Here is a 27,291-nt window from a genome sequence, read left to right as displayed (position 1 = left end):
AAGAGAAAGATCATCTTCACTTTGAAAAGAGAATCTCCATAATTTCTTGAACTACTAGAGGGTCATACTGTATATCAAGGTATGTTTTTTTCCTACAATTTTGGTTTGCATAAGATTTAACAAACTGATATTGTTGCAATGATATTAATATTGATATTGTGTGCGCATCAATTGTTTTGTTTTTTTTCAGAGTGACTGTCTTTCAGCAGCCTGAGTGGTGTGTTGTATATCAGACTTGCAAGACGTGCATTTGCAGCATGCCTTTGTTTGTGTTCAAATGCATGCTGCTTTGTGTGTTGACGAGTGGAACAGTGTGTGCCTGTATGCTGAAGAATCATACCATATGGATTGAGAGGCACGACTGTGCCCAGTGTGTGGCTATCAACACCACCATCTGCAGTGGCTACTGTTACACACAGGTGACAACCGGTACACACTCACACACTTCTTGTGGAAATGTCAATTTCAACAATGTTGAGGCATGTTTAAAACAAAGTGATTTTGAAGAGGTGATGTACATTATAAGAATATTTGATGCAACACCCTTGTGGTTTGGGCACCATCAGAACAGGGAGGTGATGGTAGAGATATTGCAAATATATATTTTGATACAGCATCTCAGATCAATATTTGGATCATAATGAAAACATAGTGAAAGAGATATGGAGGTGAAAAGGCATTACTCTCTCAATCACCGTCTCTTCTGACACATTTCCCAACTCATGAAAAAAGTTGACACATTGTCATAATTTCAACCACAGAACAGCCTCAAACAGCTGTCTCCCCCACTCCAGGACACCAATTTGAAAGGACGGTTTGGAAGGACTTTCCTGATCCAGCGTAGCTGTGTGCCTCTCTCCCTGGTGTACCAAGCTGTTCATTTTCCAGGCTGTCCTCAGAATGTCAACCCACAGCTGTATTTTCCTGTGGCCCTCTGTTGTAGCTGTAGACGCTGTGACTCACGCACACACCACTGTGTCCGCTCCAGCCAAATCCCTCATGACCGGTGCACTATGGCACTTGGAAGTTTGAAGAATGAGAACCAGCCCGCTTTCGAAACCTGAACCAGAATACTGATACCAGCAATTCACGTGTATAGCAAATGATGCAGCTGCTACCGTGGACCAGGTCCATGTTACCATGGACCAGCAGTGTTTGTGGTGCACCTCAGCTCCTCAGCTGTTCATGTTTATGTTTTCTCTAGTTTGTTAGCCAAGATATTGCAATCGCTAAAATACTCTGTTGAGCATGCGTTAGAGCTTTATTGTGGATTGTATTGCCTGTGTACATGAATGAAATGGTAATGGATACAAGAAAATAAATGAATGCAAAATAAATGCATTCCCCTATTAAATAAAGTCTACTGTCTGTGCATACTGATGATGATGATGACCTTATTCATATATATAGATTCACCAGGGTTTCTGTAGGGTTTCACACAGACTTACTTGTACACATAGAGGACCTTTCTTCCAGAGGACACAGGTGTATAAGTTAAAAATCAATGATGGCTGTCTCAATGTTTCATTAAGCTGTCAGAGAGACAGCATGCACAATACCACAGCCCTGCCACTGGAACACTGAAATTAAATGCAGTGATTATTAATATGGCCTAATTAGTTACACCAGTGTTAGGCAAGTCTGTGAGAAAGGTCCCCGAAATTAAACAACCTCGAAGAAATGTTACATGGTAAATGCTAGGTTGGATCAGGTGGACAGACGAGCTCTCGCGAGTGCGGTTAGGGTTAAAGTTAGGGTTAGGGTTAGGTTAAGATTTAAGGTTAGTCTCTCTCTCAAGAGTTTTGCAAATCTTCCCTCCAGCTGATCTGATCTGGCACCAACCATGCTGCATCACGCTTGTCTTGGTTTTCCTGAGATGAGTTGACCCACTTTACAAAGGAACTCTGATCATTGGCCAAGTATTCAGATCTGAAACGCCCCTGACTTGCATGTGCTGTCTTGCTCCTTCCAATTATTCAACTGTATGTGGGGAGAGTCGGCAGTTAAACTTTGTCGTAGCAAAATTAAATCTTTGATTTCATCTCAAGGTGAGTCATTAATGCATTAATGCATGCTCTTATCAAGATATCCAGCTTGCTAGGTGTCCTTGTCAGTATCCTGGAGCCGGCTGTTAAAGTGACACTGCAGGTGTGCAAAATGTGTAAATTTTGGTTTAGAGCAGTGTAACGTAAGAATATATTCAGAAATCAATGTTACACCTTAATCTGTGACCTGTGAGATCCAGTGTCTGATTAGGACACTGCCAAAAGTTTTTATCAGCGGTCAGGCTACCTAAAATGTTCATAGTATTTAAATAGCAAAACCAGTTTTGAACTGAATTGTGATAGCAGGAACTGGTGGCCCTCAATATTTTCTCAAAACATACATCTATTTTCCATTATTGACCCCTAGATTCACCTGTCACAGATTACAGAATCGCTTTGTTTTACAATTTGAACATTTGGTGTGCTTTCAAGCTCAATTTGAAATCATTTTAAGTACATTAGGACCAAATAGGTTTAAGTTTGAAATAAAAGTGGAGAAATCTTGACTTGAATGTTGCCCTTTGTGTATTTTATCATTTCCAGTCTAAGAAGGGATTCTTGAATACTACTACTAATACTACTTGTCTATGAGTGAAATTAATCTGACATTATTTTGCAGCAACTTTTGCATATATAACGTAAGTCATGGTATTTTACTATACTGACTCTCTTTATCTTAGGCTTATATCTGCAAGAAATTGAATAAGATAGTGGATAAATAGTGAATAGTGGATTTTATCTGATTTTACCCACTTCATGAAAAGAGTAACCAATATTATGTTCAATAAGTGTGTTTTGTAAAAATGAGGCTTTGGACAGAAGCTGTCTTTGCAACTGAAACTATCCCCCTCACAAAGTAGGCAGGTGCATCCCTGGAAGCTTCTTGGATTGTGGTTTGATTTCAGTAGGATGATGGCTGATCCTGGCTCCATTTCATGGCTGGCAGGGCAGGGGGTGGAGAGTGATGTTGAATTTACCCTTGGATCTACAGGGCTGGGCTCACCTATATATATAACCCTGAGCTTCTTTCTACTCTCGCCTTGCTCTGTGTCTCTCAGGGACTCTCAGCCTGCTCTCCCTCCACGGCCTCTGTCTTTGTGCTGACCAACTTTTGCACTCACAACAACCAAGAACCATGGCCCAGCAACAACAGATTAGGTAAGAACTTGCTCTCTCGATGACAACAATACACCAAACCCTTCAACGTTATATGTTTTGCTTCTCAAATAGTAAAATAGGAGTAAAGCATGTTTTGGTTATTTACTTCTATTAATCATTATAGAAAACAGTTCTAGTTTGCCATCTGGTAATCTTTTAAGAGCTAAAATGATAAATCATAGAAGCCTTACAGGATGTGTAATGCCTCATGAAAATGTGTATGTTGTTTGATTTACTCTCTACAAGTTATTTTTGGATGACCAGATTCCTAGGGGCAGTCACTCTATACTCAGTTCTGATGCAATGACTCTACAATATAGAACCCCATTGGCTAATGTCTTACATACTTTAAAAACACTTTAAAAACCAAAATGAATTATTTGTCTGTCTACAGTATGTCCTTGATATTGTGCCTAAAATCAGTGGTGGAAACTAAGTACATTTACCCAGGTACTGTAATTAAGTATAATTTTGAGGTACTTGTACTTTACTTGAGCATTTCCATTTGATGCTACTTTATATTTCCACTCCACTACACTGCAGAGGGAAATATTGTACTTTCTACTCTACTCTGTTTATTTGACAGCTTTAGTTACTTTTTAGATGAAGATTTGACACAATGATTAATATAACAAGCTTTTAAAATATAACACATTGTTAAAGATGAAACCAGTGGTTTCCAACCTTTTTGGCTATTGATGTCTTACAAAAAGCAGTGTGTAGTCGGGGTCACATTTCAGATGATCTATGAGTTGTTAGCAGCTCCACAAAGTAGTGATTTTTCCCTCTAAACTTCTCACATGGTTTCATTTCAATAAATGTTCGAATGATCCAATATTTCACCAAAAATCAAAGATTAGAGAAAAAGTCCAAAAACTGAAAACAGATTTGTTTTTTTTTGTTGTTTTCTCATCTTTCCTCTCCCATTAATCATCTCACAACCCCTCAGATTTATCTGGTGGCCCTTTGGAAGGGGCTGACCCCTAGGTTGGGAACCACTGGACTAAACTAGCTGACTGTATATAAAGTAGTTCAAACTAGCTCCACCTCCAGCAGCTACAACAGTAACATGCTGCTTACACACTGATGCTTCAGTATTAATAATCTAATGATGTCATATATAATAATATATTAGTCAGATGATCCAAACCACTACTTTTACTGCAATACTTTAACTACATTTTGCTGCTAATACTTATGTACTTTTATTTAAGTAGGATTTTTCATGCAGGACTTTTACATGTAATGGAGTATGTTTACATGGCTTTATTGATTCTTTTAATTAAGTTAAGGACCACTGCCAAAAATAATTATAAAGTGTTGGTTTGAGCAGGTTTGGTCACTTCAGCCCTACCCTACTCCATTTTTAGGAATGATTGTTATGCTCATGTCTGTTTTGACTTGTCTTTGTACAGCCTCCCAGCCAAACTGATTAATGGAGGGTTTGCAGGCATGGTAGGAGTCACCTGTGTGTTCCCAATCGACCTGGCCAAGACCCGCCTGCAGAACCAACGCAGTGGGCAGCAACTATACAAGAACATGTAAGAGCCACACTCGACAAAAGAAAGATTACTGATAGGTCATGTTTCCCACTCACCTCGTGCGTTGCCAGAAACCTGTTCTTTCTCTTGTTTTGAAATTGTATACTTAATGAAATGCACATTCATACAATAGCCTTTTCTAATGATGCAAGTTTCTTAAAAGTCAATTCATCATCACCACATAGTGATAGCTTTACAGCTTCTGTCTCTGTGATAAGTATCAAGCTTGAGAGACTGAGGTTACCAAGTGCTATTGGACCCATGTTGGGGAGTTAGATTCTCAGTATTTAGTAATGCATTTTTGTGAATAGACTATTTTGGGAAAGCAGAATATAACTTTTTCCTGGTATGAAAGCTCTTCCCAGGAGCAGGACTATGACTTCTAGCTCTAATTGTAACTTCTTACAGTTACTTTATTATGATTGCACAAACATCAAGTGTTTATTATAAATAATTTGCACAACTAATCCATTTTTGTTTTGTTTTTTCCCTCCTAGGATGGATTGCCTAATAAAGACAGTTAAATCTGAAGGCTACTTTGGCATGTACAGAGGTAAAGCTCGTCACACTGTCCATACTGGCATTTTTAGAGATATGACAGTTGAATAGTCTCCTTGAAAAGGTATCATATAGAGGTACAAAAGATCTGTGATATGTTTTTATTGGCTTACCATATTTAAAATTAATGGAACTAAGACGTTGCATGTCGCCTATACCAAACCTACCAATTTAATGAGACTCTCAAGGAGGAACACTTCAGCTTTTTTATGTCAACCTTCTTTAATTTTCTTTGAGCCGATATGCTGTGACATTGTTTCAGTGTGTCAAATTCTATGTAAATGGTTAAGTTAATGGCTAAATGTAAGTGGATCAGCGGTCTACCTTGAAAGACAGTAAAAATTATTTGTGGGCCACAGTATCTGGCACTGGCCAGCTCTATTTTGTTTTCAAATATTACAGCTCACAGCACAGCCTGCACTGAAGATAAAAGCATTAACATAAACTATTGCTGTCTGTTTGAAATGTGAGAGTGGTTGTATGTTTGTCTCATAAGAATGAAGTTCATCATGAACAATACTTCTTGTTGTAGGTGCTGCAGTAAATCTCACCCTGGTAACCCCTGAGAAGGCCATCAAACTAGCTGCCAACGACTTCTTCCGCCACCAGTTGAGCAAAGATGGGTGAGTAGTGCCACTAAAAAGGACTTAGTCTTGGTGTACACTACAAAATCATGCTTGGATTTGAGCCTCACAAATGTGCATTTGCTTGTCTTCGGTAGTAAGTTGACGGTGCTGAAAGAGATGTTGGCAGGATGCTGTGCAGGAATGTGCCAAGTCATTGTCACCACACCTATGGAGATGCTGAAGATCCAGCTTCAGGATGCCGGCAGGCTAGGTAAGGCAGTCTGCAGCTAGTAAATTAAAGGGAAATCAGTAGAACTGATTACTTGTATGAAATAATACATTTAGAAATTTGATGTTAGATGTCTTTTTAATGCTATGGTGAAAGACAGTGAGAGTATCTTTCCTGTATTTGCCAGCGGCCCAGCAGAGGGTGATACCTAGCGTGGTAACGACTCTGAAGATGGGGGGGACCAGTGCTGTTCTTAGCCGTTCCTACAACGCCAGCCCTGCACCTCAAGTCATCCGTGTGTCAGCCATGCAGATCACCAGAGAGTTGCTGAGGACTAAAGGTGTCACAGCACTGTATAGGGGACTCGCGGCCACATTGATGAGGTGAGATGATATTTAATGCTTGCATTTAGTTAACATGGCTTTCCATCTTTAGTCAACGGTCTCTAATATGGTGAACATGCTTATTTGCTGCCTTTTGTAGGGACATCCCTTTCTCGGTCGTGTACTTCCCTCTTTTTGCACATCTGCACCAGCTCGGCCAACATTCATCTGAAAATCCAACTGTGCCCTTCTATTGGTCCTTCATGTCTGGATGCTTGGCTGGATCCATTGCCGCTGTGGCTGTCAGCCCATGCGACGGTCAGTGGAACAATCAGTGTTTTGAAATTTGGGCATTTGCTTAAATGTGTCGAATGAGTTTTGTTTTTAACTGAAGTTGCTTAACTGATTTTATTATGGTTTGCCTAAACATTTCTACATGGTTGTGCAGTGGTCAAGACAAGGCTACAATCACTCAAAAAAGGAGCTAACGAGGAAACCTACAATGGAGTGGTGGACTGTGTCAGGTAAAATGGTCACCTTATTCTCAGAAATTGTAACTGGGCTGAAACATATCCCCTTGCCCTTACAGGGTTGGTGTAAGTTGCTTATGTTACATGCTAACTCTAAGCTTTTGCTTCCATTGCAGAAAGATCATGAGAAAGGAGGGTCCCAGAGCTTTCCTCAAGGGGGCCAGCTGCCGGGCGCTCGTCATTGCCCCTCTCTTTGGCATTGCCCAGGTTGTGTACTTTGTAGGAGTTGGAGAGTTCCTGCTGGGGTACACCCCGTACAACATCTACTCTGCATAAACAAGCTGTTTCCTAGCATTTCTGCCGCCTCATTAAATTACAGGCAGCTATGCCCTGGGCATAGTCATGGATCCAGCTCTCTATTACTGTGTATCTTTCATTTATTGTTGGAGTTTTCAGAGTAAAACACTAAAGGGACCAGGGAGACGTCATTTTATTTCAAAGTGGTTTCAAATGATGCCTTTAGCATGACTGTCTCGTACTTAAGGGACTCAGATTGAAACATTCGGGTCTATGGGCTTCAGGGGAGCTTACTGCGAGAAAAGAGAGTTACTATTCTCACTGATCATCATTTCACCCAGATAAGACTTGACTTCACTCCTGTGGCAGCAAACCTTTCTCTGTGGTTCATAAGATTTAGACCCTACCACTAAATCCGTGTCTTATCATTTGCCCTTCACTGTAACCCTAACCTGCCTCTCCCTCCAACTCCCCCATCTTGCCAATCACTATGTGATGAGTGTTACATGGTGTGGCAAAAGAGAACTTAGTGTGCCAGGGGGCAACTTCCGAATAATGACAAGAAATCAAAACTTGACTTGAATGGCTCCAATCCTGTTTTAAAGGGTTATATGTAAAACTGCGCCATGGATGTTGATCCCTGTTTATGTATATAGTGTAGTTGTTTATAAAGTTGATTTGATTCGGTAAATAACTTTTTTTCACAATGATTGCCACATGTTGCCCTTCAAACACCCTGGTTAGGAAAAGATCTGGAAAACATGGCTTACAATGAAACATTTATCCGCCATTTAAACAGGGATTCTGTGTTTTACTGCTCTCTGTTAAAAAGACTGGTTTCCCGTGCTTCTAAATTATCTGTCCATTCTCATGATCTACACTTCTCTGTAGTTGGTCACAAGGTGGTAGCTTACCATAGATACTTTCTGGTGTTTATTTTTCAAAACACTTGTGCTTTAGGTGTTTGGGTTTTTTCCGGGCACTGTGAATGTTTCTTATGGCAGCCTACACAACTCTGATTATGTAACGTGTAAGTTTGAACTCTGCAGCTAAACAGCTCCACAAGGCTTTCTGCAGTGGAGACCCGCTTCTTTATGGTGAGGGAGATGTTGTTTTGATGGAGGCTAACTAGAGTGATGATGGACAGGAGTTTATTGATGGGATTCGCTGTGCTTTCGGGACCAAGTCTTCTGAAAAAGTGCAACATAATCCACACTTGGCCATTTTCTTTTAGTTGACAGTGGTTGTCTGTAACTGGTCAGGATTTCTTGTCAGTAATTGACACACAAGCCTACTTCAATGTATCATGTGAGGCATTTAGATGCAGATCAGAGTGCTGCACTCTCTCTTCTGGAAAATTCAGTGGGTCGAGGTGCTTTTAACAACTTTACCACTGTAAATATGTATCCTATATATTTTCAAATTGTTGAAAGTGTTTCAACCAGCTGAGTACACTTGTAAATACCGATTTATACGTGCTGAATAAATATTAATAAATGCACTGTTTACTTGTGTTATTTGTGCAGTGTGTGTGTATAGTCTACAATCACAGAGATGGAACTCATTCAGTAATGTGTTCTCAGATAGAGCTTTTGGAAACTAGCAGCAGGTTGACTGGAGACCATCTAATACAGTTTCTCACGCAAGCTTGAAAGGTGTTACCCTACTCCTCTGCACATGTATCACCCACATGGATACATTTGCGCCAGTAGAAATGCTCATGCTGCAGTGCTGGAGAAACTCTACCCGGGGTATTCCTGCAGGCTCTTCTGCACCGCATGCATATCTATCCCCTCAACTAAATATCCAGCTGTCCTTTAAGCTCAAGTGCAGAAAGGTGAAACTCTGACATGAGCCTCACACTACTAAACCTGGAAAACTACTTAATCACAGGGGATATCAGATACAATCGGTTGGGAAGAAATATAATGCAAATTAGTTTACGATGTAAGTTAACAGGTTGAAAGTGATTTTAAAACATTAAAAGAAAATTCTCTTAAGTGGGTCACTTTGATTCTTTACAAGCTGCGTTAAAGCCATACTCTGCTAAAACATAATACATTTTTACCACCTTAAGCACCTTATTCCTGATACCGTATACTATGTACTACAGCTAATTAGTACTGGCTTTCCTGGAGATCATGTGACTGATGATTCTAAATTAGTATCTACAACTACAGTATACTCCACTACAACTGGATATCTACTACATGTTTAGTTGATAGATGTATGCTGATGGAATTCATGTTTATTTTCTGTTCAAAAGAATTGAAAAAGTGTATTTTCCTTTCTTCAGAGGGAATAAAAATCATCCTTTATGTACTTATTTTAATGTCAGCACTGCACATTCTCATGCACACATTTTCACATGTAATCTGATGAAAATATCAGCCTACATGAATTATATTTGGCAAGGTATAGAGGATGTATTTCAGTACTGGAAAGGACTTGTGTTGATTTACTGGTATACTTTCAGGCCCTGAAACCAATGCAGGAAGCAGAGTATGTGACTGGGGCTGTGTGTGTAATGGAGGACTCTGATGCAGACCGGTATCAGGATCAAGAGATGTCTTTGATGCTATAAGAGAAGTTTTTAAATATTGAAAAAAAAAAATCCATAGAAAGTAAAAAAAAAAAAGCTGCTTGCCAGAATCAACTAAAATGACTTATATGCCAAAATATTCTGATACTTTTGTTATTGAAAACCAAACTCAGTACATTTGGACATGTACATGTGAAAAGCATTTGACAAGGCTCAGTCAACATGCCTAAGTTGAATGTTTTCTGTTTTTGCCAAGCATACCCTTAAATGTTTTCCAAGAAGCAGGTTTACTGAGTTATTTGGATAACTTTGCTGACTTTCGACAGCCCCCTCGAATCCTGCACATAAACTGATGTTCTATTCTGGGTTTGAAGCTGTAGTCATCCAGATAACTCAAAAAACCTGTTACTTGGTATAAGCTCCTAGAACATGACGTGACATGCTGTCACGCTAGAGATATCCATCTTTTTATCACTTTACTAATGGACTTATCTGTACTTCTTGTGCCAGTTCCTTTGAAAAGATAACACATTTCAATATAACAGTAAATGATACCAGAACTTCTGCGATGAAATGAGACACAGGAAACTATGTAAAACTTTAAATGCTTTATTAAACTTCAAACACCTATCTTCCTGAGAAGCCTGGAATGGTATTAAAATAAATTACCACACACAATCAACTATGAAAGGCTCGACAGCGTACACAATGTTTTTAGGTGCACAGTATGTTATATCTTTAGATTTGCTCCAACAAATAACTGAAGAACAAAGTAACAGCTTTGTGGATTGAGTAGCACTAAACCTGTTTCTAGTTCATCCAGTTCTAACCTGTTCTAGCCTCTGAAGTGATAGTCTTGTCTCCTCAGATGTAACACCGCCTACTGGCCTCTCGTCATTTGGATATAAACAATATTAAGATAATTGAGATTTTCTTAGTGTCAAGAGGCTTTTGAAATAGTTGGCTGATGAATGAGTTGCTTTCACCACTTCAGCTCTCTTGGCTTGGAAGACACAATTGAGTGTGACACTTTTACACACTAAAATAGTAATGGTAAGTCAATCGAGCCGTATGTGCTACTCGTCGAATGTGTGTGACAATTCAATTGCAGTCCAACTCTACAAACATATGTACACTTTTGCTACGTTCTTTCGCTACGTCCAGACAGCCTGCTGTTCAAAAATAGCTTGTTATCAAAGAAAGGCACGTTAAGGGGCTGTTTTGGCTCTGTTTGACTATCGCAAACACTGTCATGACTACAACACTGTACAACTACTGCAAGCCTCTGTCTACACACAGCATGTTAAATAATAACGGTCAAATCAGCCACAAATAATGTACAACTACAAAAAACTCACACATATTTACATAACGGAGTCCTGACACTTGGAATAGACCCTGCAGAATTAACAGTGTCCTGATTGAACTTGGATAAATGGAAGTGATTCCAGGTTGAACATGTCTGTCCGGCCCTCCTATCTGCTGATGTTGATGAGGTGAGAGGAATATAAAGGTTTGTTTCTGAGTTTTTATGGTAGGCGGTGTACTTTCAAGGCACAGAGGGGAAAAAAGATGGAAGTGGGAAGAGATCAAAGGCCTGGCTTGGATAACTGAATTTCACAGCCCCGGTGCCTATTCTCAGTTAACAACCTAGTATATGTTTAGCCTGTAAACATGTCCACCTGATCTGGGTCTTTTTGACATATAGTCAACACAGACTCATGGGCGCTCTCTTATGTAAGAGAGTCTAAGAGAGCATACATATCAACAAAGAAAGGGTAGGAAGTGGTATTTATGTCATCAGGTCGCTCTGCCAAACAGATGAGGAGCTTTTCCTTTGGGATAAAGAGAGAATTTAGTCTGTAGTTCCGTTCGCCTGAGGCTGTTTTTATAATCATCTTTAAAGGACCATACCAATGTGTTTGCAAGTTTTAGCTCCTTAACTACAAATCATCTATGCTTTTTGCTAACCATTTTCAAATGCAGAATTTTGGATATACTTTTCCTACTTCTCCATGCAGCTTTTGCATTTATTTTTGTTCAACATATGACTCTAATGTTGGGAAACACGCTTACTTGCCAAGAGTTAGATGAGAAAACTGATACCACTCTCAAAAAAAAAAAACTTCCCCTCAGAGCCAGGCTGGCTGTTCCCCCAAATTTCAAGTCTTTATGCTAAGCTAAGCTAACTGGCTGTTGGCTGTAGCTTCATATTTACCATGCAGACTTCGGAATGCTATAAATATTTTCACCTAACTCTCAGCAAGAAATTAAATAAGCATATCTCCCCAAATGTTGAATTATCCCTTTATGATAACTGTGGATTTGTCTTGTAGACAGCAATTTGTGTTGGTTGCACAGTTCACAGTGTGTGTGTTATATGTGTGTGATGTGTGCATGATGGATGCACTCTCGAAGCATTCACTTGCCATTCCCTCTCCACTCCACTCCACTCCGATTCCACCAATCAGGATTCCCTACGAGATGCCAGACAACCTTTTTTAAGGCCGTGGTTTCACGTAGCATAACATTGCTGTGCTTGTGTGTCATGCGCGTGTGCGTGCGTGTGTGTGTGTGTGTGTTCATTTGTGTGAAATGGACAAGCAAACTCAGCTGCTTTCACCTCAGATTGCTCTCTCAGGGCTTAAGTTTCCCACAGCCAAAGGGTCAGTGTCAAGACTATGTGAAAAAGCATTGACACCACTGCAACAGTATGTGGTTTAAAATTTGTAGTGGTAGCCAAATGGCCATGAGGAAAAACAATTTGAAAGATTGTAGGGTCAACATCACAAATAGAGGTACTGTTCCCACTGAATATGTGAATGACTAAGAGTACAGCATACTACTTTGCTTGTCACAGCAAATAAATAAAGAAAAAAATACAGAAAAAATAGAGAAAGACCAGGAGAGCTGGGTTGAGCACCATAGTGGGAAGGACTTTTTGAACATGGTCTATTTCCTGGGTCCCTGGGTAGATGATGGACAGGGGTTAACATCTGATTTGAAGGCTGTACAGTCTTTCTGGGCTGGGTACATTAGGGGTGAGGGGCAGCTTAGATGACCTCTCTGCTGTTCCGAATAGCACAGCAGAGCACCATACTGAAGATCATCCCGATGATCTGTTAAGAGGAAAGTAGATGTTTAACTTTAAAAAAAACAAAAAACATTCCCAATCACAACCTGTGTTTGAGTGTTTTCAACTATTCTCAGATCCTGACTCACCATGACTCCAGCGATGCCGATGCCCACGTACCCAATGATGAAGAGTTTACTGTTGAAGAAGTCCTGGATGCCTGTCTCACAGTCCTGTTCACCAAAGATACGCGGATTCAAGTAGTGTTAAGTTCTAGTAAACCAGGATGTTTTGTATAGCACCATGATTCACTCACAGGACAACAAAATAGCAGAATTTAATTTGCATTTTGAGTCTGGAGCAGACAGATCTCACCTTTATGTCCGATTTGTTATTAGGACAGGGGCTAGCCCGAGTTCCACAACAGTTCAGCTGAAAGTGAGAAGTAAGACGTTACATGATCGAAGCATGTACATGAGCAAATGCTAAATTCCTTTTAATATGCAATTTTTTTCTACATTAAGAGCACTGTATTAATGTGCTGTAACGAAAAAAACTGTAATAATCTGTTATTTTTGACTTACTACATTCTGGTATGAGACGATCGATGTGCTGTTACTGTTTTCATTATAGGTTGTTGTGTAGAAGTTCTGAACATCTTCTATTATCTGTATGAGAGAGGAAAGGTGAATTATTGTACTATGCAAAAACATCATATCAACTACTCCAGCTGTGAAATAATAAATGTACCTTGTCTTTGTTTAGGAATCCAAACACCCCTGCTGCCACCTCAGCTCCAAAGATGATCAACAGACAGGCAAAGAACTGAAAAAAAATACACAGATGACAATAAATATACAGTTCTTGTAAATAGTTTATAGGTGCATTTCAGTTCAGTTTCTTACTCATGTGTTTGTATGCATTTGTACTCACCGAACCCAGCAAGCATTGAGATTCTCTAACAGCTCCACAGCAGCCAAAGAAACCAACCAGCATTACCAGACTGCCAGCACCTATCAGGATATACACACCTAGAACGAACCGGCAGGTCTTTAATTATAAGGTGAAAAACCAGCATCAGCATATTCTGCACTTTGATATATTCCATAGATCAACATAAGTAAGATTTGTCAGTCTAAAAAGGTGCTGTTTGATCACCTACCACTTATTTTTTAATATGCTCAGTCCTGAGACGGGCCATTCAGTTAATCTACAATTTTAATATATCAAGACACCAGCAGGAGGCAGCAGAGAGCTGAGAATGTAAAATGAAAGAGTCACTCTATCTAGACTGCCAAGCAGAGCTCAGACAGTGGCATTAACATTTCAGACTGTACTATTTCTGTGGTCAGGCGAACAAATGGCAGCAAAGTGATTGGTGCTTTGTCAAATCCTTTTTTAGAGTGGACCCACTTGTTGCGCCTTCTAATAGTGTACCCATATGAGATGACTTATAAAAAGCCTTGTTGGCATGATTTAGGGAGGTCTAAGTGGGGATGCTTTGAAGTCCTATTAACCCACTGATTAGGAAAAGTACATCATGGGTAGGTCTGCAGGGAGAAGCTCAACAACAGATCGGCTCCACCAGTGTGCCCTCGTACAGGTGGAGTCTGCTGCTAAGCGACGCCTCAGCAGAGGAAGGGGTGAGAGAGGACGTCTCAGCCCCCAGGTGATGTGGGCTCAGGTGGGAACAAGAGAAGAACATGGTTCATAGGAACTCCAAGTGTGTCAACAAAAAGACTTGATGTGATACAGTGACTGAGTTTGGAGCGTCACTCCTTTTGTTGTTCAGTTGGCAACTTGAGGTGTCAAATGATCAGTTAGCATGCTGATCAGCTCTTAACTCATAACAACTGGTGACATGAGATGTAGTTGCACTCACAAACTGCTCTTACTCTGAGGTTTTTTTTAACAATACATCATTTTGAAGTACAAAGAAAAAAGATTTGTGTTGGCTTGGTGCCATGGGAACAAGACATAGCAACTGTTGAGCGCTTTCAGCTGCGCCTGTGGGGACAGCACTCTCACTGTCAAAGCCATGTGTAGCACTATACTCTCAGAGGACCTGACAGATGCCAACCATCCTAAGTCGAGCCACATGGCGATCTGAGTCTTAGTGCACATGCACACACAAAGAGAAGTGATGAAGAAGTGATGACAAAAATGTATGAAAATAACTTTCTGTAACACTAGTCCAACGTTACACAACCTTATCAAGCTGGCTTCAGGGAAGAAAATAAAGTACCAATCAAGAATAGAATAGTTTAGTCTGGAGACTGTTAAAATAACTGACATTATCGTTGCTTTCACACAAATTGCTGTGCGTGGATGCAGAAGACGAGTCCTACACTCAGCAGCTAAACACATCTCTCTCCTCTCTTGCCCAGTTATTTCATGTGACATCCCGTCTTGTTTTTCCTTCAAATCTTTGCCATGGATCCCCATCTGTTTCTATGATTGTCCTCTTCCATATGCCTTTTAACTGTCCCTCCTCCCCTCCTGTCTCTCGTGTGGGCAGAGTGACTGACTGGAAGGTGGTTAGCATCCTTGTAGTGTATTTACGCTCTATATACAGCTGTCATTTCCTGATATTCACACTCATCGCCAGCATGAAAGAGGCATGCACACACCTAATAAGCAAAAAAACTTCATCCATGTATGGAAGCCAAAATGTGGCTATAATTTATCAGAACAATCACCAGCCTTCTGCACATTCACTGACAGACTTACCAAGACTTTGGATAGTTTTCTTTTATACCCAAGGCCTGTGTGTGTGTTATATTCAACAAGACAACACAGATAGGTGGATGCGTAGATTCTATTGACACAGTCAGACATTCAAACCAAAACAGCGGAAGTTCCATGCAACGTGACATAAACTGTCACTGGTAAAATGCAGTTCCTTGTTTAGAAACTAGTGAACCAATTAGACTAATTGTTCATATTGTAGGCTGATAAAGACTAGGACTCAGATCTTCAGGGGCAAGAACAGAAAGAGACAGCATTGGAGTAGAACACTCTGGTGTTTACTGTTTTCGGTTCTCCACTTGGCCAGGTGCTTCAATAAACCTGTTCAGTTACAAATTGCTATGTTTATTTTCTACTGAAACACAAGTAGTCTTCCTCTTATCTTTTGGTGAGTTGATTAATTCGGTTGTAGATTCTGTTCTACTCACTGCTTTGGATGCCTTGTTGCCCATTTTCACACTCACACATTAAGACATTACACACCAACAGACACATTAAAGCATTACACACAAATAGATTTCAACAACATCTTCAGTGGCATCAAAGTTCTTTTCACACTTTTCTCCTTGGTACAGTAGCAGTGGTCTAAAGCCAGATGGACGAAGCAAGCTATTTGCCTTGTGTACACACTTTTAAAACTATCGGCAGGTTTATTGAAGCACCTGGCCAAGTGGAGAACCGAAAACAGTAAACACCAGAGTGTTCTGCTCCAATGTTGTCTCTTTCAGTTCTCGCCCCTGAAGGTCTGAGTCCTAGTCTTTATCAGCCTAAAATATGAAAAATTTGTCTAATTGGTTCACTAGTTTCTAAACAAGGAACTGCATTTTACCTGTGACATCCACCTATCTGTGTTGTCTAGGACAGCCTCCTTCGACCTTGGTGACCATGGCAATGCTGATTTACCCTCTATCAGAGAGGTTTCTGCTTTCCCCAAAACATCACAGACAGCTGGAGTCTCAAGGAGAGGAGAATATGTCCCCTTCCTGCTTAAGAATTACAGTGTGACCTCAAGGACCAGACTTGACCCAGAGTAAACCAATTTGTAACCCCTAAAGTTGGAAAATTCCATAACAGGGGTGGGGATATCCCCTCTGACGTAATGACAGAAATTTATTTAGAGGCGAAGGGAGTTGCATGGAAACATGTCAATAAACATTTTTAAGCCTTTCTCCAGACTGAGAATGATAAAGAAGACAACAACATGAAATTGATTTTGGTTTTTGATATGTATGTAGGCCATTAAAAATTATACAGAAATACAGTAGGAGCTTTAATTTATAGATTTATTTTTTTTAAAATAAAAAAGTCATAGTCAAAAGTCAGTCTTCACTTTTCCTCCCTGCTCTAAGGATCGTTCCTAGTTTGCAAAATTCATGGTTTAATACAGCAAAAATAAGGAGAATGTGCCATACATTTCCAATTTCCTTTTATATTGCCAGTCAAACACTTTTCTTGATCCATTAACAGACCCATAAAAAGTCATAAATAGACACAAACCCAAGCAAGAAAACTTTCTTTCTTTTCAAGAAAAATAACCTGATGTGCTGACAAAAACAGGTTCTGGTTGACAACAGTACTTCAACAGATTTTGTACAAAATGTGTGGTACGTTGTTCAACACATGCATTGAATCATTGTTTTTGTATTAAGCAATACAGTTTGATACAGCATATTGTTACACACTTACACTGTGTGCTCCTTAACTGTGAAGACAATCTGAGGTGTGCTATAATACTCACCAATGAAGAAGGTGTCTGGAGCCTTATCGCCACTGAGCAGAGACACAGTTTTTGGATCAAAACGTAGCCACAGTCCCACTGCCAGAACCAAGGATCCCATCAACTGTAGGGAGAGAGGACAGAAAGACATGCAATAAGCTTTTGCTACGTTTTTATTACAGAAAATGCATAAAAAAACAGAAAAATAGAGAACCAGTGGTCTGCAATCATGCACTGTCAAGTCTCATGTGGATGCAGGCTTTAAACCAAACCCTAATAAATACCAACTGTTTTCCCACACTAGTGTTCCCTCATCTTCTTTCCTCTTCTGTGGTTAAAGATGTAATAATCATTAAAATAGCGCGTGGTTGCAGAAATACAGTCAATAACTTTGAAGTTGATAATCAATTTTATGTTATGTATTTCATACCAAAGCATGTTTCTCACTATCAGGGCTCAGATCTGACATCATTGCAGCAAATTGGTTTCAGCATTCATTACAAATGCAACAACTTTTTCATCTCAAGTAGAACAGTGGGAGTGCATGTTTTTTTCCCGGCCTTCAGAGGGCTTGTTCTTTTGCTCTGCCTAATTGTGATTTTCCACATAAATAAAGCAAACGGTGCCGTGGAGTTTCCACTCTGGCCCTCCACCCTTTGCACTCAGGCAACAGAAGTATAATTTCACTAAGGGCTAGTTAGGCTAAAAGTGAATATTTTGTGTCAAAACAATAGGTCTGAATATCTGTCTATGTTAGGGGTGGATGATTTAAGTGTTTTAGACCAGCAGACGCCAGAAAAAAAAAGTGACTTTGAAATTTAAAACACCCTGTAACAATCTCTGGCTTCTCAGTAGGGAGAAAATGACCCGCTTGGCTGTGGGCAGCAGTGTGGCACCTTGAGCTTAAACAGGCCCTCCTGTTTGTTTGGAAATGTGGTTACATGTAGCTCATATTTTCCTTCATGTAAACCACCATCAGTATACATTGAACACAATCATACTCCCTGCAATGCCCCCGCTTTAAAGCAAACTATTTTTCTCTAATGTCAGAGGACCTTGAAGTAAATGCTTTTTTTCTCTGTGATCTGAGATGCTCTGAAGGACAGAAACTGTCACGGATGCTCCAATACCGAGAGGTTTTAATGATCACTGAGCCCATGCCCCCTGAGGATAATCTAGTCTAAAAATCTCTGAGCGGAGCTTCAAAACAACACAGTGTTTATGTGTGTCTGTGTGCAGAGAAATAAAATGATTTGTCTAAATGGAGAGTATTTAGGAGTGCTTGTCACATGGTCTCTCTGTGTCCTAGATCTCAGTATTTAGGTAGACCGCTGTTTGTATGACTGTTTCCGTGTCCTTATGCTGTGATAAGTGAATTTATTGAAACAAACCCTGTTGCCAAGTTCAGACATAACAAGCTGTTCTACGTCTGAATCTTCGTGACCTCTTGTTCACCAAATCTCTGCCTTTTTCTGGTTCTGCAAACCTTTTTCATTCTTTATCTTCTGTATCTTATCCTCACCCTCACTGTCTACACTCCTGTCCTCCTCCACTCCAATCCGCAGTTTATATTTTATGGTGTTGGTCTGAAGTAAAGCCAGTAGCTCAGTTGTAAACCATCAGCATGCAGGTGTTGGGAAGCCGGCTTCCTCCCAAACTGAGGATTTAGTGTCATGCGTGCTGATGTATGGGACAGCTGAGCTCTTGGGGTTTCAGGATTAGCAGGTCCAAAGTGATAAAGCATGACGAAGTGAAGGCAGCGGATCTGTAGGCTTGTTGGATTAGTCTGAATATGGGCTCTGGATCTATTTAGTGCTGGTATTTGTCGGAACACCTGATGGTGCAATGGTGTTGGTGGAGGTGTGTGGTGAGGATTGCTGCCGACTGAATTGTGTGGATATGCACCTAGTGCTGGAGGCGCTGGGTCATCCCAAGCTACTGTAGATTGTGTTTGTGTTGTACAGGGGAGCAGGTGGTTGTTTCCCAGTTGAAAAGAGCTTAGTGCTCAGCCAAACCTCATTACTATTATGGCTACATTTAAAAACCTTTTCTAAACCAGATCTATTGATGTATACCGCACTGAAAGCTCTCATTTTAGTCAGTAGCTGACATGCTAAGTACATTCTCAATCCTGGCACTCCCGAGCCTGACTATCCCAAAGGTCCCATTAACCCCCTCACTACTTAAATACCCCCCACCACTTTGTCCATCATCATTACCCTGGCTGACACCAGACACACCCCTCCCTTCTGCCTGCTTCTACCTCCCAAATCTACCCCGCCACCCCCTGACTTATCTCCATGTATCCCCCTCCTCTACCCCACCCCATCTCAACCCCTCCCTCCTAACATCACAGTGGGACAAAGACCCAGTGTCTCCCTGTGACTATATGCTTTGGCGCACAATAGGAGGGAAACAGACAAACACAATGAAAGAGATCATGAAAAAGGGAAGGGAGAAAGAAAGAGAGAATAAGTTGTTAGAGGACCCATCATCTTTTTTCTTTGCCCGCGGACACGGACTAAAGAAGCATCTTTTTCAGATTTAACTCTAACCTGTGTCCTCTTTCTGTCCCAACAGCTCTGATGATAGTTTGCATGTCTGGGTATTTCTTGAAGGGGATGGAAATCTCGAAGCTTTATTGAGGTTCTTTTATGGTGTACTTTTTTAACAGTGCTGTTAAATAGTGTTTTTGTGAGGGGGAATTTCCATGAGAGCAGGGGCTGAGCTGACACAGGGCTGTGGTCTTGGTCAGAGACAGTCTGTGGCATTATCCGCTTTCTAGGTTAGACCTTATTTTCATGAAAAAAATAGGGCTTTGCTGTAAATTAAAGCAAAAGCAGAATATGAAAGCAAAAAAGCTGTAAACTACGTCTTCAAATCCAGCAGTCACTGGTGAGTGATTTAAGCTTGTTCAAAATAGTCCTCAGTCTAGCATATGTTTGGGAAAACAGACACAAGGGCACATTAAAAATGATGGGCAGAGGGAAATTGTAAATAGGAGTGAGATAATTACGGGTGGAGTAAATCCCATTGTACTCTACCATAGGGCGAGGGTGGGGGAGTGTAGTGAAACATACTGTACAGACAAGTGTGTTTGTAGGTCTGAGCACTGGAACAATTTAGTTTCAGTGTCAACGCTGATTTTAACATTAGTAAATTTTAACAGAAATATTCAAGATATTGGACACCTCTTCTACATTTCAACTAATTGCCAACTAATCTGAATAATTGATCTCCAAATTGTATAGAAGAAGATTATGGCCACATGTGAAAAATGTATTTGAATTATGAGTTTAAAGTCATAATTCCAAGTTTAAAGTCAGAACTCTAATCCTCTTCTGTAAAGCTGTGTTAACTTTGAAAAACAATTTCTTCCAAATTGAGAAATCAGTTAATTTGTCAATCTGATGTTACATTCTTGCTTTATTTTGTTTTAAATTTTCTTATTACATTAGTTTAGTTAAGTTCATTTGACAATAAAAAATATTACTCTCAGCTGTTTGTTATGGACAATAAAATATGGTCCACATGATGTAATAACATGGTTACATGCAACAATAAAAATATAACATTTTAAAAGCTCCTGAATAAATAAATAACTTTCTATTGAATCAAACTGTAACATCAGCTACAACAGATCCTGTTCTATCGATAACTGAGTTATTGAAACTGGCTTCTGTCAAAGTAGCCCTGTACCAGACATGATGCCAGCAGCATCAAACAATCCCTATGCAAGGAACAAGGAACTGACAAGGAACTTAGTCCCTGGATTCAGTTTCTGAACACTTTTACAACTATGCTTGTTTCACATAAGTTGTTTAATTTTGGTTTTGAACTAAATAAAACTGACACAATTCTACCTTTATGTAAAGAAACTAATAATGAAGACTTGTCAACATCAAGAAACGAATGACATACTGATTTATCACTGATATATGATAAAAACAACAATGGACCCAGGACACTTCCTTGGGGGACACCACTGATCACAGGTTTTATCTCAAGACATAAACTATGCACATTGCTGTATCAGAAAGAACAATTACCTTTAATTGGACAACAGAATTGAATTGTTTTAGGCTAAGTCTAAAAGCTTTTTGCAATGTCATTAAGTCTTTAAGTGAAGTCTTAAAGCATATAGAAGAAGAAAGTATTCCAGTCTGCTGAATGTCACATTGTTGAAATGGATATCTTGATAGTTTAAATATGGTTTGAGAGGCAATGGCATGGACAATAACACAGAAAAATAAATATTAAAACTCCTGTCAGCCTGGGCAGATATTGGTTATGCTGACAAAGACCGCCTATAACAAAGCAAGAATCAACATTTGTGTCACGGTTTTAATTTTTGGTTGAGGGAGGACCATTTAGCTTAAAGGTCCTGATGTTGTTGTTGAGTCTGCAACAATTTGGCCTTAAACAACAATGACAAAAAATTAAAACTTAGCAAGAAATGCAGAAAACAAGCATAAACACTGGTGTGGCCTTTTCAATGTGAAGAGCTTTGCAGCTGCACAAAGGCATTTGAGTGATGCTGATGTTGCTTTTTTTCTGTTGGACAGATAACTAACACATTAATGCTTTTTCATTATCTAACCAAATGAATCATGATCATAACACTGCAAAAATGAACCAATCAGTTTTTTTTTGATGATGAGGAAGAACACTGGGGTAAAATTCATGTGACAGTTGCATACGGTGCACCATCCACGCATATCACTATGATGCAATGTTTGCCCAACGCTGTTTACTCACCGGTTTAATTTTTGACTAAACAGGGAAGTCATTGAACTATAACAGGCAAACACAGACCAGACAAGCAAGTTAGGCATTGATGTTCTGATACAAGCTGTTGTATTTGCAGCTATCAGAGTAATATACACAAGAGCTTGGCCTGTGTTACCATAAAATTCAATAACAGGGCTGTGCAAGAATCTCACTTCATCATGATGTTCGAAAAGATATATAAACACAGAGCCACTTTGTATGTTTTTGTGAAATGAGGGAGGTTAAACTCTTCATCTTTCAGGTAAAAAACAACTTCATTTTTGTGTTTTAAGTGTGTGTGTGTGTGTGTGTGTGTGTGTGTGTGGGTATGTCTATCAGCGCTCATGTTTTGACAGCATTCAGTGTCACAGTCTGTCCAACAGAAGCGCCACCGGCCTGTCTCTGTCTGCACTATACTGTCCACTCGGGGCTCATGGGGGGATTTGAAGGGAATCATATCTGCCCCTCCTCCACCCGCTTTCAATGCACACATTCACACTCATCCTCTCTCACTCCACCATCAACAGAGGGGGCTGCAGCCCAGGGGGGATTGGGATGCTGTGATCATGAGCAGAGAGTGATCACTGCTCAGAAAGAGTACAGGGAATGTGCATATGCAGAGAGCACCAAAAAGTGGACGAGCATCCAATCACTTGAATATTGCTGTGGTCCTGTGACACGTAATACACTCATATCAACAGAATATCCACTTGTCCTCATAGTGATCTACTGATTCTATTTTTATCTGGGTCAAGTTCATGCCAACTGTTCTTCTTTTTGCCATGTGAGCGCACGCACACACGCACATGAATATCCCTTCCAATCTCCCAATGACCCTTTTTTTCTCCCATCACGTTTTCTGTCTTCCTTTCTCTCATTTTCTTCTCTCACTAAGCATTTGCTCATCTGTCGGGCAATGACCTGTCGTCTTCCTCCATCTGTCTGTCATCTCTGTCTCTGGACGCAGAGACAGAGATGATGTTTCAAGGGAGATATCAGCCACACCCATCTGAGATGTGGCAATTCTAAGTGGAGATAGAACAACTCAATGATGGGACTGGTGGGGCCGCTGTATTAAGGGCTCCAGCAGGCTCTACTGCTTATGCAGGCAGGAGCAGCAGACTGAAGTTATGCTATTGTCCCGCTGTCACAATGGATCCATTCACTCTACCCTCAGTGCCTGATCCACTCCACAGATGCTTGTTGGAAAATGTCTCTCTCACACACACTCGCGCGCGCACACACACACACACACACAAAGGAACTTCCCCTCTGAGGACTGAGAGCGGACAACCTTACACACACAACCAAAGTTATCCATGCAGACAATGGATGGCGAGAGATTAGTGTGAGTTCATTCACAGCATGAACTATGAATGGACTTCACCAAGGACCTCGGGGTTTATGAAGGCACATGTGCAAAGCATGTGTACAGGACACACACACAAACACACCTTTCACATCCACCTGACACTTTGTCTTAAGTAAAGTGACTCTCTTGTGCCTCATGAGTACCCAAGCGCTGCTTTTTTGCTGAAGAGGAAGCAGTTGAGAGATTTTCAGTGACTTCCGTTTATCAATCACTTCTGCGGTGTTCGTTAATGAAGCCTCGCGGGCGCAAGAAGCCAACTGCTGAGTTTGTTTTCCATGCTGTCTCTCAATCTCTCTCCCTGGCTCTGTCTTTTCATTCAGCCCTTCCTTTCAAAAACACGCTTCACCGGGAAAAAGGGGGCGGGTTTTTCCTCTGTGGAAAATCTGATTTGAGTCCGGCGAGTCAAAACTAAAAACCTATCTGGCTGTCACCCTTTCCGCGCCACGCAGAGTGAACCCACGCCGCACAATGCTGCTAAATAAAGCACAGAACAGTCGGACAAGAGCAAAAGCCGTAAACAATGTGAGCATCGTTACTAAAATAACACGTGCGCGTGAAAGTCAGCAGCTGTGTGGAGTGAGCACTGCTGCACTTGCTCCATGTTCATTTACGCACAGCTTGCATCTGCTCCATCACCACGGCCGCCGAACATGCACTTACCCAGAATATGAAGTTGAACACGAACAAAAGGTATTTCACGCATTTCATTCCTCCTTCCACCTTCCCCATTTCGGCTGGATGTCTCAGTGTTTTGCCTTTATCCTCGCAAAATGCTCTGACGGCTGTGTTATTCGCTCCGCACAACGTGACAATAACGGTCCACCCCGGTCACAACACTTGTGCACCAAGCCGCGTTGTTTCTGTAGCCCCTCTCTCTCTCTCTCTCTCTCTCTCTCTCTCTCTTTCTCTCTCGCTCTCTCTCTCTCGCTCTCGTACACACATGCGCGCGCGTGCACGTACACAAAACACCACAGGATCCGCTTAGACTCTTTCCAACCCGCCCCTTTCAATAATACAGAGGGGGGGGGCTAGAGGGGGGACCGAGACTACACGATGGGGACTTGGCAAATATTTACAGAAGTGTCGCTTTCACTGAAACAAACAAAAAACCCTCCTTATTACGTACCGATTAGCATACGACACTTTATGGTACTTAAATGGTAAAATCTCATAAAGCTAAAACTGTGATGTAGTGATGTAATATTTATAGTATTCAAAAAAGTGTCCGTGGCACCGACAAATTAGTGAGTTTTGTGTTATTTTCTTGCCTGCTATAATTCCTGCACAGTTTCTCATGGTTTGACTGCAATATGTAGTGGGCCGTTTTTCTCATGATTACGACATAGTAGGCTATTAACCAACACTTTCGTCATGCATATATGAAGTATGTGGGAAACAGCTTATTTGATGACAAGAGTTGCTGCAATTCAAACCTCATGCACAGAACAAGCTTGCTGCTAACAGTGATTAAGCAAGGGAAAGCTCACAGCTTGTATGAATAGTTGTAAAAGTTCCGTTAGGTTTTGTAATCACTTGATTGCTTGATCATTTGATTACAGGAATTAAACAACTCCCTTTTACAAGAAAAAAGTGGTGTTGAGAGATATTTCCCAACAATAGTACAGTACTTTCTCAAACATTTCCTGTACATTTAAACCAGAATGTGTCCCTTCTGGTTTAAATGTACAGGAAATGTTAATGTTATCAAAACAATTTAGTTGCCTGTTTATTCATCAGTAGACTGACTAATTTTCAAATGATGAAGTGGGACCTTAAACATTTTTTGCTTCTTTTTCTGTTCCCATGGCACTGAATTCAGTCCTTAGTAATGAGTTAAAGAGGGACATACAAATGTATCGTCTGTGGCCTCCTCATTTGATTTAATTTCTAAAGATTTAATGAAAATCAGTTTAAATAAGTAAGTGCTCAGGGAAAATCTTTTAAAACAACACATTTCTGTTTATTTAACGCACAGTTGACTCATTTTTCCTCAGAGCATGGTTCAACCTGGTGTAAAGCAGTGGATAGGCTCCAACAGGAGGCTTCCCCTAACTAAATGTACTATTACTGTAATGAAATGGAAAGAGTAGCCCCTCTGCTGGATTTCTTCCCTCAGTGTCATCAGAGACTGGGAGCATGTAACTCAGCAGCAACACTATTTTCAACATAAATATTTCCCCCACAACCATGGAGAGCGGAGGGAACATCCAAATAGCAGTTAGTTTTATCGCAGGGAAATTTGGGCACTTAGAAAATGTCCTTATAGAGGAACAAAGCAGTCTGCCAGGCTGAACACTGGAGCGAAGGAGGAGTCACACAGGAGTGACGATGGAGAGAAGTGTTAGAAAAAAATGCATAGATGATGTATTAACGTGAATAATCACCAACATGTGGCTCTTTTCAGTCATTCACTTGTGGAGGTCTCAAAGGTGAACCATCTGTAACTCTTAGAGCAGCAAAGTTTGTCTTTTGAGACTCTTCAGTGGAACTGTGGAGGACGGAAGGAAATTTAAAAGGTTTAGTTTGGACGCTAACCAGGGCAGTACCAAAAAAGGAAAGGCTGATAAGACTGGGACAAGACCATTGTGTCCTTGCTTGTTAGTTGTTGTTGGCCGTTGGTGGCCCAGTTGCTATGTGGTTCCAAGCCATGTGAACAAGAAAAATGCTTGCAGGTCATAACCTCCATGAAAATAGATAACAAATAGCAGACTAGATCATTTTACAGCTCAACATGATACTTAACAGGCCCATCATGGGGTTGACATGGTCTACAATGGCTCTGGGTTTTAAGTAGGCAGATAGGTTGCGTTGTGTACGACTATATTTGGTTTAATCTTGTATGTCAGCCTCATATAACCAGAGACAGAGACATGTTGGAAGTTAATTGTCATGTTGCGCTGTCTATTGTAAACATCGTCAGAATTTAAATTAAAGGATGGGTTCACAATTTTTCAAGTCTTACTTAAAACAACAGTCAGGTGCCCAAATGAACATTGAAACATGTTTTTCTCGCTGTAATCATTCCTCCTGTTCATACTGGCCATTAGAAGATCCCTGCATAATATAATTTCAATATAAGTGATGAGGGACAAAATCTACAGCCTTCCTGTGCAAAAATGTATTTAAAAGTTTACTTGAAGCTAATGTGAAGCTTCAGCTATCCAAATTATTCAGATCAGTCAAATCAAATCAATCAATTAGTCATTGTCTTTCAAAGTAACTGTCTTTTTAGTGCATAATTCCCTTTTATTGTTATGATCCTTCCACTGCAGCTGAACAGGAAAACATTGTTCGTCAAGACACAACAAGGGAATTTTGTATTAAAAAGACTTTAACTGTGGAAGATATTCACTTTATCTGAAGCCTCATATTATCTTCAGATAAACTTTTAAATAAACCTTTGCTCAAGTTGAGAACTGTAGATTTTGTCCTCCATATTTTACATTGTAAGCGCATTTGGAGGGGATCTTTTAATGGTCAATATGAACACAGCAAGCAAAACCTGTTTCAGTGTTCATATGGACACCTGACTATTATTTTAAGACAGACTTGAAAGACTGTGAACCTATCCTTTAAGTCCATAGTCTGTGAAGACTCTCAGTCATCCAGGTTATGGTATTTTTAGAAGAGCCAAGTCAAGGGCAACTGGACTTGCTTTAGATTCTTGAAGACATTTCATCTCTCATACAATTTGTCTTCAAGAATCGAAAATATGCCCTTGACTTAGCGCCTCAGCACGTATAATCAAGTCCATGCTTTTCTGCTCGCCTGAAAGGGTGGGATCAGTAGCTGTTGTTTTGCCTGTCTGGTCAGGGCCTGGACTTTTTTCCTCTGAGGTCATTATTGATGACAGACTATGATATCTGTTAGTCTCATTTTGTC

General features: G+C 40.4%; 3 protein-coding genes across 3 annotated transcripts; 2 read left to right on the top strand and 1 right to left on the bottom strand.

Moving 5' to 3' along the window:
• The first annotated feature begins 254 nt into the window (after positions 1–254).
• LOC121895486 (follitropin subunit beta-like) lies at positions 255–1,211 on the top strand. The gene is made up of 2 exons (XM_042408656.1): positions 255–419; positions 795–1,211. Exons 1-2 carry the CDS (start codon positions 258–260, stop codon positions 1,062–1,064), a joined length of 432 nt encoding a protein of 143 aa, XP_042264590.1. The 5' UTR covers positions 255–257; the 3' UTR covers positions 1,065–1,211.
• A 790-nt stretch (positions 1,212–2,001) lies between these two features.
• Positions 2,002–8,693, top strand: LOC121895469 (mitochondrial glutamate carrier 1-like). The gene is made up of 10 exons (XM_042408633.1): positions 2,002–2,048; positions 3,104–3,203; positions 4,619–4,744; positions 5,242–5,297; positions 5,835–5,925; positions 6,024–6,139; positions 6,285–6,480; positions 6,581–6,738; positions 6,869–6,944; positions 7,067–8,693. The coding sequence occupies exons 2-10, from the start codon at positions 3,181–3,183 to the stop codon at positions 7,224–7,226; spliced, it is 1,002 nt and encodes a 333-aa protein (XP_042264567.1). The 5' UTR covers positions 2,002–2,048; positions 3,104–3,180; the 3' UTR covers positions 7,227–8,693.
• Positions 8,694–10,322: 1,629 nt separating this feature from the next.
• On the bottom strand, positions 10,323–24,315 carry LOC121895478 (tetraspanin-2-like). Its single transcript, XM_042408646.1, has 8 exons — positions 24,070–24,315; positions 17,289–17,391; positions 13,736–13,833; positions 13,553–13,627; positions 13,387–13,470; positions 13,178–13,234; positions 12,952–13,035; positions 10,323–12,848 (listed from the first exon to the last, which is right to left on the bottom strand). The coding sequence occupies exons 1-8, from the start codon at positions 24,136–24,138 to the stop codon at positions 12,783–12,785; spliced, it is 636 nt and encodes a 211-aa protein (XP_042264580.1). The 5' UTR covers positions 24,139–24,315; the 3' UTR covers positions 10,323–12,782.
• Positions 24,316–27,291: the final 2,976 nt, after the last annotated feature.

This window comes from Thunnus maccoyii, chromosome 4 (assembly GCF_910596095.1).
Source record: "Thunnus maccoyii chromosome 4, fThuMac1.1, whole genome shotgun sequence".
NCBI classification, from domain to species: Eukaryota; Metazoa; Chordata; class Actinopteri; order Scombriformes; family Scombridae; genus Thunnus; species Thunnus maccoyii.
Note: the sequence above shows the minus strand (reverse complement) of the source record. Positions and strands in the feature narration are given on the sequence as shown.